Source organism: Asterias rubens, chromosome 3 (assembly GCF_902459465.1).
Source record: "Asterias rubens chromosome 3, eAstRub1.3, whole genome shotgun sequence".
In the NCBI taxonomy this organism is placed as follows: Eukaryota; Metazoa; Echinodermata; class Asteroidea; order Forcipulatida; family Asteriidae; genus Asterias; species Asterias rubens.
The window spans coordinates 2423324-2441346 of NC_047064.1; the positions used below are offsets into that span (position 1 = coordinate 2423324).

The 18023-nt window shown below is 39.9% G+C and overlaps 1 protein-coding gene across 4 annotated transcripts; it reads right to left on the minus strand.

Moving 5' to 3' along the window:
* Nucleotides 1-17915, minus strand: LOC117287928. Of its 4 annotated transcripts, none has more exons than XM_033768562.1 (8): nt 17777-17915; nt 14992-15250; nt 12565-12863; nt 4113-11456; nt 3232-3383; nt 2744-2856; nt 2065-2143; nt 1-705 (listed from the first exon to the last, which is right to left on the minus strand). In XM_033768562.1, the coding sequence occupies exons 2-8, from the start codon at nt 15174-15176 to the stop codon at nt 634-636; spliced, it is 8244 nt and encodes a 2747-aa protein (XP_033624453.1). In that variant the 5' UTR covers nt 15177-15250; nt 17777-17915; the 3' UTR covers nt 1-633. The 4 variants fall into 4 exon arrangements, with proteins under 4 accessions (XP_033624453.1, XP_033624455.1, XP_033624451.1 ...); XM_033768564.1 differs by having other exon boundaries at nt 2065-2140; nt 4113-11459; XM_033768560.1 differs by having other exon boundaries at nt 4113-11459.
* Nucleotides 17916-18023: the final 108 nt, after the last annotated feature.

The window sequence follows — 18023 nt, forward strand, 5'->3', positions numbered from 1 at the left end:
TGTTGGTTCATGTCCGGCTCCAGTCATTGTTTTTCTTTGTTCAAAGCAAAATATTATTCAAAAAATAATCTTGAGAAATAGACAATACTACTCAGGTAGAGAAATCATTTAGGATATAGAGTAAAAGTACCTTCCTGAAGGTTAATTTGGCAATATTAATAAAGTCGTAATCTGACTAATAACAATGATGACAATATCAAATTGCAGTTTTTTTTATAGAAGGTTTAGTAAAAAGTCCTAAATCTGGCTTCACTTAATCTGCATAAATATGCGTATTATTCCTGAAACAAACTTCACCATAAAAAAAACATAAGTCAGTTGGTTGCCTATGGCTAGGGTAACTTTCAATTTAAATTTTAAACTTTATTATCATTTTTCAATTTGATATAAAAGTTAGCATAAGTGAAAGTCAATGGTTAAATTTTCAAAGACATCTTCAGAATGATTTGTTCAACTCGTAACAAAATGTTTCGTTTGAGAGTGACTCTGCGTGCACAGTGGCCTTTTTTTAAAAAGGTAAATAACACAGTATTATTATTGTCATACAAATCATATTTTTGTGTCAACTTTTTCATTTCATAAAGATTCAAGAGTTTATTTGACAAATTTATGTACAGAATAATTTACACTTTATCACCTTAGTCTTTTGCATCTTGTTTTCTGTTTCGATGATTTAGGCACTGGCTTCATTTTGCTTTCTTTGGCCTGCAAGGATTGGAGAAAATTGGAAGGAAAATAATCAAGAGGTTGGCAACAATGATCAAGTTACAGAAATATAAAAGAGTTGCTTGGACCTAAAGGAAAGTTATACATTTAGTAAAGTAAAGTAATACATTGTTTGCAAACAAGGCTAAAAGCCACTCTTGGTGAAGGGCTACAGGAAGAAAAATATTCAAGGGGAAAATAACTTAAGGGAGCTGAAGGTAGGAATTGACATTCCTTTTAAAACAGTCAAGATGTAGGATGGATGGAAACATGCACCAGGCATTGAGTTACAAAGAGACGCAGTACGTGGAATAAAGCTGTTGGAATAGCTCTTTCTTCTGCATCTCACCAAAGCAAGAGTGTACGGATGAGAAGAAGCAGAAAGTCTGGTTACACGCTCAAACATTCTTTGGCACACTGACTGATGGCACATTTACCATTAAAATATCTGTAGAAGAGACAGAGGCTGGATACAGACCTACCTAGGGAAAGAGGATCCCAACCCTCCACCACCAAAAATACACTCCAGCACTCGCGATCATAATAATACCCATCAGGCAGAGCTAGAGTTAACTTTGAATACTTTGGAATGTCTAACCCTTAAAATAACTTAAAATCATAGACTACTTTTTGAAATAGTGAAGAAACAAATCTAAAAACAGTATTGCCATTATAACTTGGGAGTCTAATCATCCTTACTCGCAACTGAGAAGCTGAATTGTGAAGGACGCAGCTACGACGTTGTTGAGTCGCATGAATATAAAGGCAGCTGCATGTTTTGATTTTGTTTACAGAAGGCTGCACTCGTAAACCGGGCCCAATTCCATGGCTCTGCTTACAACCAAACTTTGCGCCTACGATGACTATTCTTCGCTTACTGTGCAAGCGCTAGCTGTGCAAGTGAAAAAGGACTAGTAATGTTGAGTTTGCACGCGCACAAGCAAAAACTCCCTGCTAACGAGTGTGAAATACACTTGACGTAAGTGCGGAATTCCATGCTTCCACACGCGCTAATAGACCTTATGCACATGACGTCATTTCAGTAGTGCGCCCTCACTTCGAGGTCAAAAGGAGGTTGTTCATTGGCCAATACTGTACGCCGCACGTACAAATCTGTGCGTCTCGATTGTTTCGTCACCGTTTTACCTCTAAGATGGTGGCCGGACGGCTTCAATGCATAAGGTCTATTCTTTGCTAACAGTAAGCAAAACTGTGAAGGTGGTCCTGATCTTTGCATAGATTCAGGCATACCACCATTCAACAGTTTGGGTGTTGATTTACCATGATCCTAGTAAACCCCTCAAGAGTTTAATGTAAGATCATGCTCTGAAGGGATGGAGGAGAAGGGATTACACTTACTTGTTCCATCTTCTTGTCTAATTCATTCATGGCTTCTTGGATGGCGGCTTCTAGTGTACTATTCAACCTACGACCCCTGCTGAAAAACCCAATCAGATGGACAAACATTAACATTACAAATACAAACCAGTTAAATTACAATGGTAGTAATCTACATATGTCTGTGACCTGTAAAATATTGTACGAATAATGAATCTTTATGAGTACAATGGAGAGAATATTTTTATCAGTTAAAAGATGAAACGTCCCATTTAACACAGCTTCGCCATCTTTCAACTTGAGAAAAATATTCTCTCAATCGCAAGAATACAAAACATTAATTATTTGCTTTGTCAACAAATTGTATAAGATTCAATAAATACTAACATTTATATATGAACCATATTCCTACAGTCATTGCACATGGCACCATACGGTAAGCTCTGTAAACAGGTGAGATTTTAGTGAATTTTGAAAGACTGTATTGTATGTGATTGTCTGACATTGTAAGGAAGACTGTTCCAGATCCTGGGGCCACGACAGGAAAGGCCCTGCCATGCACAAGATTGTGTTCTTGCATCGGCTATGAGGATTATGTAATGGTTTTAATTATGAATGATGCGTGACCAACAATCCTCAAACCAAATGAAAAGGCATTATTTAAAATGAGATGTCTATCGTCAGCATAGGATTGTGGTACCTTCTATTGCTCTGTCGGGCACTATGATGAGCTTCAAGCCCCTCAGATAACGTCTTTAATTTCTCTGGCTCCACCTGGGTGCAGCTGTGATCTCCAAACCATCTCACCCACATCTGGAAAATGAAAAAGGGCAAAAACCATACAAGTATATTTTAAATGCATTACTTTTAAATGAATATCCCATATTTGAGGTTGAGGTTTCAATGTATATTGGTTTATGATAACACTATGTGTTTATCTACTTGCCAGGTAGATTATGCTCTTTTGAGAACTTGCCTTGCTGTATATTCTACTGCCATGGAGTAGATTTTTCAGAATTCGAAAGACTTCTCAGTTCTCAAAAAAACCATGTCTAGCTTATTAACTACTAAGTGGGCAGAAGGTGGGAAATCGACCAGATATACTACTTTCGCTTGGTGGATCTAGGGGACTTCTCATTATTATCTTCACTGACAGCAGCTTAACTTGGAACTTCGTTATCAACCTACCTTTCCTTCTTCTCTCCTTGAACGACCTCTGACCTCAGCCTCACTGACGAGCTTTCCTGGCCAAGATGGGTAGCCACGAATGGGTCCCCACACAAGGTCACCGATCTCCAAGTGACGAGGGAACATTGATGAGGAAAACTCTGAGGAAGGATCTGAAACACACAATTGTAAAATAACAAAACAATGTAAATAAACAATATCTCCTAATGAGTTACTTTAAAACTTATTTTGAAGTCAAAATATCTCTAATATAAAGTTGTCTATTATTTCTTTAGCCAATAAATGAGGGCGCTGCTCTGTGGCAACCACCCTGTGTAAAAATTATCCTTTTACACAGGGAAGACAAATTTCATGTTTTTTATCATGACAATAAATATTTTAATCTAATCTTAAATTAATCTTAATTGTGCTGCAAATAATGTTTAAATAGTAAGTTGAATGACACAGTCTTTGAAATAACCGTATGCACCCACAGCAATTGCTGGTGCCCTGTGCTTTTGCTGTGGTGCCCTCTGCTTGCAAAGTTCCAACAAAAACTTGCATTTTCCCCATAGAAGTGCCCCTTATCAGAGGAAAATTGCTGTGCCCCTTCACGAGGGAAGTTCAAGGCCTGATGACCAACATGCAAAGATTTGAGAATCTTTTGTCTGCGGCGCTGTTTCAATTCATGCACCAATCCTGTTTTTAGAAAAATGTTGTGTCATACCTTTTTCACTTTGACATCCAAAACACTTTTAATAGCCAACAATAAGCCATTTTTAGATATGATGAACACAATACTATGACACTATTTGGTTTAGTTAAATTTGTCTGTAGACACCCAAACCACACAGTGCAAACCTAAAATGTCCACCATTTCTCAAAAAGGCTAATGTGCTTACCTGTTCGAACATTGCCACGTAGTACTCTTGTAGGTGCCTCCGTGGTCAGGCGTTCCTTCTTGAACCCCGCCTCCTTGGCAGACATCATGCTCTTTGGTGTTTCCCCAATAGTCCTCTTTAAGATTGGCTCTCTCCTGACTGTACAGATCTCCTGCACTGATGGCTCCTCCACCAGAGGCGTGTTCTCTCTATTCTCCTGTTCGTCATCCAACCCCGACTGTCTACCTACACCAGCAACGTCGTCTTGGTTCAAGTGATCTGATGTCTGCCCTGCTAGAGAACCCACAGGAATATCATCCAAGCGCTGCGGTTCGACCAGCCCATTTGGTAAGCCGCTTTCTTTGTTTGAAGCTGGCTCAAATGGACTGGATCTGTCTTTGAAAGGCTCAAGGGAGTTTTCGATAAGAGAATCAGATGCTTCGGCCATTTCACAGTGATTGAAGACTTCAGATGAAGAATCTCTTTCAATAGTGTCGAGACTTGATGGTCCGTTCGATGCACTTGGAGTTATTAAATCATCAAAAGACAACAGTTCTGATGTTGACTGGGTCGATATATCATCAGTCCCAAGTTCTTGGCTAGAATGAGTTGTTGGAGACAGTGGGCAGTCATCGCCAACTGCAGGCGATGGGCTACTTCTGTGAGCACCAGAATCACTCTCAGTGCTCGATAAATCAACTTGAATAGTTTCAAGAGGTTCGACCTCAGGTTTATCAATAGACTCCAATTTAGACTCCAATTCGACGTCAACTTCCTCGATGGATTTTTCTGGAGCCATTTCAGAATCTTCCTGCAAATCCGAGAGTAAAACATCAGCTGCTGTGTTTGACAAAGCTGGCGTACTTTTACTTTGAAATTCTGAATCAGCAGACGACATCCCACTCTCAAAATTACCCATGTCTTCATATGGCAAGCTCTCAGTGGATCTGTTGTTGTTTACATTATCCTCTCTTATGTTGTGATTTGTACGGAACACATTTTCGGAAACAGCTTCATCGACTTTCAACAACTCATTTTGATCCATCGCTTGAACATAAACCATACTGACTTGAACTGGTTCTTGTTCCTTTTCCAGCGGTTCATCTATTTTCTCTGCTTGAGGGCTCAGAGTAGATTGTCCACCCGTGTCAAAAACTTTTCTCTCTGGTTCCGTGTTGTCTAATTCTGAGAAACTCTGCTCCACAGATTCACAGCAACCCAAGCTATCTTGTATGTTAGGTTCATCATGCCCTGATGAGCTGTCTCGTTCAGTTTCCTCCAAGTGATCTTGAGCAACCGTCTCGGTATTTTCTGCAGACTCTTCTACAGCTGCATCATGTAGCACCACGTGACTTTGCTGATCTTGTCCTAACCCAGATGTGTCCTCATCATTTTGTGACTCAATATCTACAGATGTGTCTTCCCCCTTTACTTCATGGTTCTCAACAAGGTGCGACTCTAACACAGTTGCTTCATCCAGATCGTTACCTTTAACGGTTTCAAGCAAAGGGACTTGATCTAAATGTGTACTATCAGCTGGTTCAACTTCATCACCTTGTTCGCTCTGTTCACCTTCTTGACCAACTGGATTACTTTCATCGTTTTCCAGGAATGGATTTGTGTCATCTTCCACTGGTGCATTGCTCTCAGTTTCCTCTGGTTGATCATCAGTAACAAGATTTTGTTTGCCAAGTTCACTTACTGTTAAATGATCTCGAGTTACTGGTCCACTGTCTTGTTTCATAGAGTTACTGATTGTAGATTCGCTGTCCAACCGGACTGGCTGATCCGCATGTAATGATTCACCTTCGTCCATTGGTTCAATGTTGTAGTCTTCTGGACACTGATGGCTGTCATCTCTCAAGTTCTCGCTCACAGCCTGTTCTCTATCCATTGGTTGCACTGAGGTTTTCACTTCTCCGCTTTGTTCAAGGTTCTGGGTGAGATTTGATTGTTCACGACTCGTTATGCAATCGTGGGTCATATGTTCAGAGTCTACAGGTTGATCAGTCTCCAATGAATCATGGTCCATGAACTCATCTTCTGACTTTGAATTACCCTCTAACACTTGATCTACTGTCAATACTTTATCGTTACTTGTAGATGGATCATAGCCTTCATCTTGCGTCATTGGTTCACTTTTTGATGCCTGGTCTTGTAGAAAAGGTTCACATTCCATCGTTGGAGCCGACATCACTGCTTCAGATTCAAATGAATGATCCTTTTCCAAAGGTTCACTTTCCGTTGCTCGATCTTGATGAAATGGTTCACAATCCATTACTAGATCCTGCTTCACTGGTTCACACTCCATCGCTTGATCAAGCTTCACTGGTTCACACCTCGATGACTCATCGGGATTCACTGGTTCACACTCCGGAACTTGATCCTGCTTCACTGGTAAACAGTCTGATGATTGATCCGGATTCCCCGAGTCACAGTGTAATGATTCGTCCTGCTTCACTGGTTCACATTCTGGTAATTGATCCAGCTTTACTGGTGCACACTCCACTGATTGATCCTGCTTCACTGGTTCACACTTCAAAGGGTTGTCCTGCTTCACTTGTTCACAGTCTGATGATTGATCCTCCTTCACTGGTGCACGGTCTGAGGATTGATCCTGCTTCACTGGTACACATTTCAATGATTCATCCTGCTGAACTGGTGCACAGTCCACTGATTGATCCTCCTTCACTGGTTCGCACTCAGATGATTCAACCTGATTCACTAGTTCACACTCCGATAAATGATCTGGATGAACTGGTTCACAGTGTGATGATTGATTTAGCTTCACTTGTTCGCACTCTAATGATTGATCCTGCTTTAGTGATTCATAGCCCAATGATTGATTCTGCATCTCGGATTTAGACTCAAATCGTTCTTTCACTGGTTCACACTCCACTGACTGATCCTCATTCTCTGGTTCACAACTCGATGAGGGACTCTGTTTCTCTGGTTCACACTCCGACGATTGTTCCTCCTTCACTGGTTCACACTCCGGCGATTGTTCCTGTTTCACTGGTTCACAGTCCATTGCTTGATCCTTTTTCACCGGTTCAAGTTCCGATGGTTGCTTTTGTTTTACTGGTTCACAATCCAAAGATTCGCCCTGTTCTACTGGTTCACATTTTGATGGTCCATCCAACTTGACTGATTCACAATCCATTGATTGATCCTCCTCAACCAGTTGTTTGTCTATCGTTTCATTCCCTGGTTCACTGTCCATCGTTTCACCTTCCGTCATTGATTGAATGTCTTTTGATTGGTATTGCTCGGCTGGTTCACTCTCAATCGGTATAGTGTGTGTAGCTGTTTCACTGATCTTTTGGGTTTGCTGTTGATCTTTATCAGTTTTTCCTATAACAGAACCCATTGCCTGATCCTCCATGACTGTTACCTCAGTGTCACTACCCTCTGAAGACTTGGGTTCTGTATGCTCTATAAGGCCGCCTGTTTCATCACTGCATTCCCCTAATGCTATGACAAGTACTGTATCTTCCTGATCACTGGCATGATCATTCTCATGCTGGGACGCACTGTCTTCTCCCGAACACCAAGCATCAAGATCCCGCTGTACTTCAGCATCTGGTATCTCAGCTGTGGAAATGTTTAACGACAGATTACCTGAACTCATGTGGCTGTCTTCACCATGTAATGAACCCATATCGCTGCATGAACCAAATACTTCAGGAACTGTTTCAGGGGAAATTCTTGGCTCTTCAGTGGATTTTGGGACTGTATCCTTTAAAGATTGTTGAGGATCTTCTTCTTTACTGTCAGGATCTATAACAACAAGGGAGGATTTTTGCTGCTCAGTACAACTGTCTGATGTGCAATCGTGATCCACTTGTTCACTTGTGGATGTATCAAGAGGTGTGGAACTCGTATTTGGTATTGCTTCATATGCAGTGAGTCTCTGTTCCTGTGATTTGCTGATTGCTTCCTCTGAAAGTCTTTTTGTCTGATATGAGACTTCAAACTCGTCAGTGTCCTCTTCGAATTCCAAATGAAGCTGACCTTCACCTGAATCTGTTACAGTACCATCTTCATTTTGGACAATCTCTGAACTCTTCTGATCATCAGCACATATATTTGGTGATTGCAGGGTATCAGTTGATGCTGCAAGACTGAGAGTTTCTGTTGGTGTCTGTTGACTGTCGCTTAGTTCTACTAAGGGTTGGTTTGATAATGTTTCTAATCCAGCACTCTCACAAGCTACCAGTTCATGTTCCACTGATGGGAAGACAGTTTGTTCAGGCACAGTGTTACAGACTTGGCGATCACCAACTATTTCATCACAAGGAGATCTGATGCTTTGCACTTCTCTTAACTCTAAGACCGGAGAACAACTCTCTGATTCCAAAGTAGCTCCATCCTCGGATTTGGTGTCCATTGGAGTTATTGACATTTCTAGCACTGACTTTTCCTCAATCACAGTCATCCCTTCCCTATCTTTGTTATCCAGATAATTTGGGTTTGAAGAGCCAAGGTCTAACAAAGTGATTGCTGCATCCTTAGTTTCATCACTCTCTGCAAATTGAGATCCAGATTTGAAAGTTGTTTGCAAGTACTCTTTAGGAGTTTCTCTTTCATGCCCTGCCCCAGCATTCAGTTCTGTGTTTGGTGAGGAAATCTCTGATTTGTGTAGCTCCGATGGATCAGACAATTCAGCTGATACTTTCTTAACATTTATGACGTTAGAGACTTCTGAAGTTTCTGAGGTAGGGATAGTTTCCTTTACAAGGGTCTTTTTTGAGTCGGATCCCTTCCCTTGGTCTGTGCTTCCCTGCTGCGCTCTTGTGCCTTCTTTAATGATGACCTTCATTCCACCGCTTGCAGAATCCAGAACAGCCTCAAAGATTGCTTCAACCTGTCCAGATTCACTGTTGTGTTTCTTTAATGACCTTGTCATTGCTAGTATGTCTTTCACTTTCTTCACTCCACCTACTTTAGAAGCTGCCTTCACCCAGTAAGCAGCATCCTTTGGCTCTTCGTCATCAAGGTCCACAACAGGGGTACCACCTGTTGATGAGCCTCCTGTACTCTTCAAAACCTTTGTAGTTTTTCTGCGCTGTGATGATGTTCCGGATTTGTGAGTAGCAGACCCATGTTGGTGAGTTTTAGTCAAATTTACCACATCTGGGAATTGTTTCATTGGCATGGATGGTTCTCCGTGGCACACTTGTTTCATACCAGGATGGTGAAAGTTACCCGGAGGTATTCCCAACTGCTGGAGATGTTGCTGTTGTTGCTGCTGTAGCATTGATTGTAAAATGTTACTATTACACATATTTGCACCCTGTTGGATCTTAGGATCTATCTGTTCTACCGGTGTATCCAGTCTGAAAGGCCTTGGCATTCCACGCGGGTGTTGCATTACATTCATCTTAGGATGCACGAATTGTGGATTGATAAAGCGATTTGGAAACTGATGTGTCTGGGCATAGTTGGGATGCTGTTGCATACCTGGCATCCTGGGAAAAGGGCCACCACCCATGGCAATGTGTTGGAGCTCCTGTAGACCTCTTGACCTAATGTGGGGAAGTCCCATCTGTGGATCTGTTGGGAATTGCTCAATTTGTGAAACATTTCCGGTACCGTGTTGTTGATTTGCTCTGATCATGGCTGCGCACCATTCCTGCTGCTTTTTTAACCTGGCTAACTCATCCACTGATTGATGCTCACCCAGGTTTGTTGATTTTCCGGTCGAACACACAACATTGTATGAGCCTGTTACCTTGGTCGACTCATACTGGTGCATTAGGAAAAGTCTGTCCGTGTTCATCTCAGGCACTTTGTGAGTTGATAAAGCAACTTCTGATTGTATTGTCTCAGATTCAACAGAGGCACGTCCATGTGAGCTGTCACTACTGTGTAATCGCGGTCTCTTGGTCCAGCCATCGATGGCATCCTCAATGCTCTTTGTGTTTATTCTCTTTCGCTCAGGAGAAAAAGTTGCGCCTTCTGGAAAGGGAACTACGTTCGCTACGTGAGGCTGGTCTTCTAAATTGAGTACAGCATTCTCCAGGCACTGTATTGGGGACTCACTGATATTCTCAACGGCAGATGTGCTACCTTCACTGCTGGTCTCAGTTGCCACAGCAGCGTCAGAGAGTTTTAATGATTCCACACTTTGCTTTCTCTTTGCGCTTATCTGTGAAGGTGCTATTTCATGTTTCGAGCTGTCCGGTGTTACGTTAGGCGTGTTGTCGTTAAATAAGCCCATACCAGACATCAGGTCGCCTGCATGATGGGGTGCAGGACTTTCAGGAGGTTGAGATTGCTTTGCTGATTGGGCTTTAGCTGCAGCTGAAAGTAGACTACTTGCTGGGAAGGCACTTCCTTCAAGTGACTGGTTAAATATTTCTTGCAGTGATATATTACCAACTGGAAGTTTTGGATCTGTTTTTGTGTTGTGCATAGAGCTGGACTTGATGCTATAAGTCGGGTTGCTGTCTTTTGGGGTGACTGAGGTGCTCATTTTATCTGCTTTAGATTTGTCCACAGGTTTTGTTGACTCAATTGGTGCAGCTTCTTCCGAGTCCTGGCCAGGTACAACAAGGCTCTTTTTCGACCGGTCTTGCATATAGAAGGCCACATCATTTCTATTGGCAAACAAGGCTGGATTATTGCTCATATTAGCAGCAGTCGAGGAAGCCCTGTTTTGATTATGGTACATGTTGCTGAGTAATGGAATCACGCTCGGAGAACATCCATCCAGGTGCATGCCGACCATATTCTGTCCGTCCACAACAGGCCCATGTACCTCCCCATGAAAGGGGAATGAGAAGGAACCATGGTTATGGAGTGTTTGCATTTCATTTGGACTGACGGTAAGTTCACCGCTTGATCCGCTTCTTTTTCTCGACCTTGAAACAGTGTTGTGTGGACTTGCAGCAGTAGGTGTGTTCTGTGGTGCTACCTCAGCACCTCGGGTAAACGGTATGTTCGGACAGCGAAGGGTTGGGCTCGAGTGTAGCACCCTTCCGTCCCAATGTTCAACAGAGCACTGATCAATAGGCGAATGGAGAGATTCCTGGCTTCCCCTGCGTGGGGATGCCTGGCGTGTAAGCTGCTGGTGGTGAAGCAGAAGCTGCTGCTGCTGGTGCTGCTGCATAAGCTCCTGATGCTGCATGTGCAAGAAGCGCATCTGAGCCTGTCTCTGATGTGACTCGAGGCTGTGCTGCTGCTGATGCAAGCGATGATCATAAGGGATGGATTCCATTGAAGGCATATGTTTGGTGATGTTTTGCGGATGGTGCTGGTGCCTGCCTTGTTGTAGTGCTAAGATCTGCGACACTGAAAGGTTGGGATACTGAAAATCACCGCCAGTCTCGGGTTTCGACTTTGACCTTGCCCTCTTCACTCCTGCTGCATAAAAAACAACACAGTAGGAATTTTAGAACAGACCTAGTAAAAGTTACACATCCAATATTCTGTTGACTACTCCTTGGAATTTTCACTTTTTAGAAAAAAGAAAAGAAAAAAAATTCATTCAAAAGCATTGTGAACAAATCTAAAGCATACAGTATATACCTTTAAGATTATTTGACAAAACATTTTAATGTACAACCGCACTTTCAACAACCTGAATTGGGTCATTTTGAGATCATGACATATTGTGTTTAGTAAAAAAAGTTTAGTGTTGAAATGTTTTTCATGACTGCCTAAGGAAAAAACCCCACACCCAAACACAACAACTTTAGACTTGTTAGGATCACACTAAGTTGGCATTCCATACATATCTCTTTTCTCTTGCTTGGCTTTATCGACAAGTCTTTACAGTGCAAATTGGTTTTTTTACAATTGAATAGTATGAAATCTGTTAAATCTGTTAAAGTTGATGACAATTAGCATTTTTTGATTCATGTTTTTAATGCCCAGGCTACAACTGTAGCAATTTATTATTGCATGGTTTAATAGTGTAACCTTCTTTTGCGATTTTTAATGATACTTTGTTTTTAATTATTCATAAAAAATAAAGAAAATTAATAACCAATTTTGTTTATAAATAACCCACTAATTTGTTTTTTTAATTTATTTGCTTTATTTTATTTTCCTTATTTTAATATAGTGGAGGGGAAGAGAGACAGGCAACAAGAGAGTGTGATAAATCTTGTCTCTATTAGTTAAAAGGAAGGTACATATTTGGTAATGAAAGCACACAAATTCGTCCAACAAGGGTGTTTTTTCTTTCATCATTTTCTCGCAACTTCGATGACCAATTGAGCTCAAATTTTCACAGGGTTTTATGCTTATGTTGGGATACACCAAGTGAGAAGACTGGTCTTTGACAATTACCAAATGTGTTCAGTGCCTAATGAAACTTAAAAAAAATTCAACTTGGAGACTAATACACATGTATACATGTGCATTATGCATAAACAAATACTAAACTGTACTCATTGCCATAAAATTACAATACAATACTAGTAAACAGGTATCAAAGTCAAACATCAAAATATCTGATACCGACCTTTGCTTCTCCCAGGCGCTGCCAAGCCTCCCCCAGGCGGACCGATGTTTGTCAGGCTCTCCTCGTTCCCCTGAAGCCCCGCTGCCATGGCAACTAACTTATGTCTATGCTTGCAGAGAGTCTGGAGATGACTCCGCTGAAGGATGTCAGATGGTAGCTTGGGTCTTGCCGGCACCCTAGGGTTGAAGTTGAACACTCTATCGATGATCAGCGGACATTCTAATCCACATTTGCAAGTGCCTTCTGCAAGGAGGTATCGCTGAAGCTCATCGGCACAATGCAGAAGGTGGCCACTTGGACTGAGGGATATAGTATAGGAAACATATGTTGAATTTAAACACTGATGCATGGTGTAGATTAGATTTAAGCCTTTATAATGCAAAAAAAGCATCATTCGAGTGGACTCTACAAAAAAAAAAACCCATGTCTTATTTGGAAGAGCAAACAAATGCGGAATTGTCTGGTGAAATTTCCTTAAAATCAAACTGACCATAGAACAATTTTACATTAAATTATTTGAAAGGAAAACAACACAAATAAAATTTCCTTATTTCCAACCACATTACATTTACTACCGTACAATATATATTTAACTGTACGCACAGTATGTACAATTATTAATCAGGTTCATTTAGGAAAACTTGAAAGATTTTGTTTGCGTCCCAATTAACTTTATACATCGATTTTTGAAAGCTTTAAAACAAAATTGGGAAAAAAAGACAAAAACCAACCAAGGCAAACCCCTCTTAGTCTCCATACACTCCTTATAAAGCATACATGTGCTTACTCTGTTACAAGTGCATTCATTCCTGCTACGACCTGACGACTGTGAGCACGCATCCAACAAAGTGAATTCAGATTTAACATTCATACTTTGTCAAAATATAAAAACCATAGGCCTACGCTTGGAAAAACATTTGCGTTTGTTTGATTGTAAGTAGGATTTGAAACTTTGCATGGTGGAAATACGATATAGAAAGGTTTGCGGAACACCATCAGTCATGTCAGTATGCTCTGATCGTCTTCTGGGACAATCAGAGCATACTGATCGAAACGTCGAGTTGAAACCAGCGGTTCTTTTCAGAACTACCCCAACTCATTAGAGATAGTCATTACTTGGTATTACCGCAAACCTTTCTATATTGTTTAATTGTGTTCATACTTTCATGCGTTGTACATGTATGTCTTTTCATAATTGATAGTTTTGTCTTTCTTTCCAATCTATACCCCAGATTTTCCCATTTTCCTACCATGAAGTCACTGCCCTCTATACACCGCTGTATTCTTTCAAGGGCATGGTTTTCATTCTCTTATCGAATTTGCCATAATGCAAAAATGTTAAAATATTTCAATTTGTCCGACTACATGTACGAAACTTCCGTTTAACGAACTCAAGTGTCAAACACGTAAACAATGGTTCCTTATTTTAGTTGATCTGTATTATATTTTCAAACTCAAATCTTTAATTTGGTATTAGGGAAACAAATCAACTGTGCAAATCAATTGACAGATAATGTTATTCACTACAAAATAAATAAAACGTGTTATACATGAAAGTGATCACAATGAAATTTATCAAAGGATTTCTAGGCACATTGGAAAACCTTGTGACTTTCCTGCTGCTTTGAAAGAACTACACATGACGCAAAATTACACAATGTAAAGGTACTTAAAGGAACACGTTGCCTTGGATCGGACGAGTTGGTCTATAAAAAGCGTTTTGTAACCGTTTTCTATAAAATGCATATGGTTGGAAAGATGTTGTAAAAGTAGAATACAATGATCCACACAAATTTGCCTCGAAATTGCATGGTTTTCCTTTTACTTTGCGAACTAACACGGTCGGCCATTTATGGGAGTCAAAAGTTTGACTCTCATAAATGGCCGAAGTTTGACTCCCATAAATGGCCGACTGTGTTAGTCGACGAGGTAAAAGGAAAACCACGCAATTTCGAGTGATACTTGTGTGGATCAATATATTCTACTTTTAAAATATCTTTCTAAATGCATTTTATACCAAACGGTTACAAACGTTTTTCAAAGACTAACTCGACCGATCCAAGGCAACGTGTTCCTTTAAAATAATGTGCGAGTGCTAAATGGTTAAAGCTAGGCTGACAGAATATCAATGTTTTTACAGCTAATTTATGTCAACAATGGTACATGAAATGTTAAAAGAGTTTTATAAACTGTGTGTACTGTAGTGCTTCCTCATAATACATCTAGCCTATAAATACACAAAACCAGGCCTGATTCTTTGTTCTAGAAAGTGCAAGGGCACCAATGCCTTTTTTTCTGTGAGGAAATTGTAAATTTTAGTTTAAACGTTACAAGGAGCACCAAGGCAGAAACCAGGGGCAGTGGAGGCAATTGCCCGGTGTTTTCAATAAACATCAGGTCTACAAAACACTGAGATGTTATTCTCACCTTACGTAGACGACCGAGCCATCTCCCCATATAGTACGATTCCATCCCATAGGTACAGTGGTATACCCCAAGCCTTGGTTCCCAGCGGCAGCCATTGCAGCATTCATGTAGCCTTGCCCTTCTTGGTTCATGACGCTTTGCCCTTGATGGTTGCCAGGAACATTTTTGCGGTTTGCAGCATTCATTTGAGGTTGTTCAGGTTGATCGTATGAGGAATGGTGGTTCTACATGCGTAGGATGCTCAGAGCCATCAGTGCAACTGCTGGGTGAAGAAATTACCCAAACTTATGAGCAATAATGTCTACTGCATAATAATTAAAATTCCATCAGACTCTTTCAAGAACAGAGTGGTGATAAGGTTAAAAATTTATTCAGACAAAGAGGCAATTTTGAACGGCTGTGGTTAAATAATAAATTTTAGTAGTGGAAACTTATCAACTCACAACAACTGGGTTTTTACCCCACTAAAAATGTTAAGAGCAAACCTTGATCAGGCCTGACACAAAGTTACGCAGATCCAGGAAATGAACTGATGTATTTTTGAGTGTCACTGTATGTTGAAGATAGAAGTCATAACAAATCATGAAGCGCAGTATGCTGTGTTCATGTAATTACATGCATTCACATTTGTATATATATAATGTACACAAACGTAATAAATTGTTTGTAAATTTGTATTTACTGCTTGCATTTACAAATTATTTTATTATTGCGACTCCATTTTCCAAATTCAAAGTTTACAAATTTAACACGAAGTTTAAAGCTGAGGGTGCTAGTTAAGTTGAGGGCTAATGCAGAACCAATCCAGCCCCCCCCCCAACCCTGCCATCTCCCTACATGAATAATAATTGCTTTATCCCATTAGAGACTATAGCGACTGCCAAAAGCGGCCACATATAAAAAACCTTTGCTTACACAAAGATGTTAGAAAAAAAGGTTTGGGACTGAATTGACTTTTCAAATGCTTCCAAAAAACAAAATTATTTATTTCTGTTTTTTCATAAATGTTCTGTTTTTTTAAATTAATTTTCTGTTTTTTTATTAATTTTCCTGACATTTTACCAGGTCGAGGCGGAGTGTTTCATGGAAATTTCCACCCCACTTAAATGTGAATAATGCAAATGTTAGTAACTCAAATGAATATTATTGTCATACAAGAATTGCTTGTTATAAAAAGTAAAGACATTTGTTCACTACATGTAGTGCAACATTTAAACACTCTTCTTTGTTTGTTCCTGACCTAGCAAGGCATAAATAATCTACAAAATATCATATTATGACAAAATTACAAAAACTGTAAGGCAGTGGACACTATTGGGAATTGTCAAAGACTAGCCTTTACAGTTGGTGTATCTCAACATATGCATAAAATAACAAACCTGTGAAAATTTGAGCTCAATTGGTCATTGAAGTTGCGAGATAATAATGAAAGAAAAAACACCCTTGTCACATGAAGTTGTGTGCGTTTACATAGTTGATTTTGAGACCTCAAGTTCTAAATCTGAGGTCTCAAAATTCAATTCGTGGAAAATTACTTCTTTCTCTAAAACTATGGCACTTCAGAGGGAGCCGTTTTTCACAATGTTTTATACCATCAACCTCTCCCCATTACTCGTCACTGTCAAGAAAGGTTTTATGCCAATAATTATGTCCACTGCCTTTAATGAATTTTGTTGTCGGTTTGAAACACAAAAATCAGTAGAACCACAGGGTTATTCTATCGGCAGCTAATTGCGCCACAGCACCTTGTAAAGCATCTGATTACATGGTGCTATCAGAATTAGGTCTCATAATTCAAACGTAGTCCCACATCTGGCAGGAAATACTGTATGTTACAGCGCCAGGAGCGTCACTGGGTGACGGACATGTGCGCTATACAAGAAGCCACAATTATTAGTATTATTATTATTATTATTATTAAACTATTAAAAAGAGGAGAAGATCTGAACCAGCCAGGTATTTAAATTATCCAAATTGACTACTGTATAACGTGCGTAACTTGATTTACTTTTTTGTAACTGATTTAAATCCATGAGAGAGTTGCATTTTTGAGGTTTCCTCTATGAGGAGTATTTAATTTATAAACATACGCAACAACATTTAGTAGAACTTTTGCATTGTCTTTTTCAGAATTTCCCAGGACTTGTTGATAATGCAACAAAACAAAAGTAACATACCACCAAATCTGTTTTGTTGTTAATAACAAGAGTTATGGCTGTGCTGCAATAAAACAAAATATAAAGACATTCCACACGGGTACCTAGGTCCTAAATTGTGATTATCCCCATCAATGGTTGCAGAGGTCTGAGGATCGAGGGTAATGATCGCAACTTACTCCTAGAACTATGAGGTTCATTCCGCAATCGTCTCCACGAACACATTCAATGTGTTTCTTTAAAGTGTGACTGTAGTTCAAGTTGCAATGTGACATTGCAACTTGAATTACAGTCATCACACACCACAACTGCAAACAGTGCAAGTGCAAGTGCAACTCTGTTGAACAGATTTACTTTAGACGGACAATTCCTTTTTTCTTAAAATACCCTTAAGTTTTCGATTCACTAACACTACAGAATCACAAAACACAATCCCAAACAAATTTATACTTAGATACCAAAATGCACTTGCATCAAAACACAATGCAGTTTTTAGCATGTTTACTGACTTGACAAGGCCCTGTTCCTGTGCTGCATTCATCAACCTAAAAATTATAATTCATTTTTGTCTTATTAAAAAATGAAAATGGTAAGCATTTTTAGTCACAAAAATTCACAAATTATCTCACCATATTCATCATTAATTGAAGTCCAAACCTTACTGGGAGCTAAAAATGAGCACCAAGAGCAGTTTCGTGGAAAATAAGGACGAACATCCAGCTTAATTTGTTGTCATAATCTAACATTCTACCCATCTCTCTCACTCAGTGGTGGCAGACATGTCAACCCACAATAAAAAATATAAAAAAATATGCAAATGACTTTAAGGTCACTCATGATAAATAAACAGTGAAATACCTTTATTTAAATCAACTA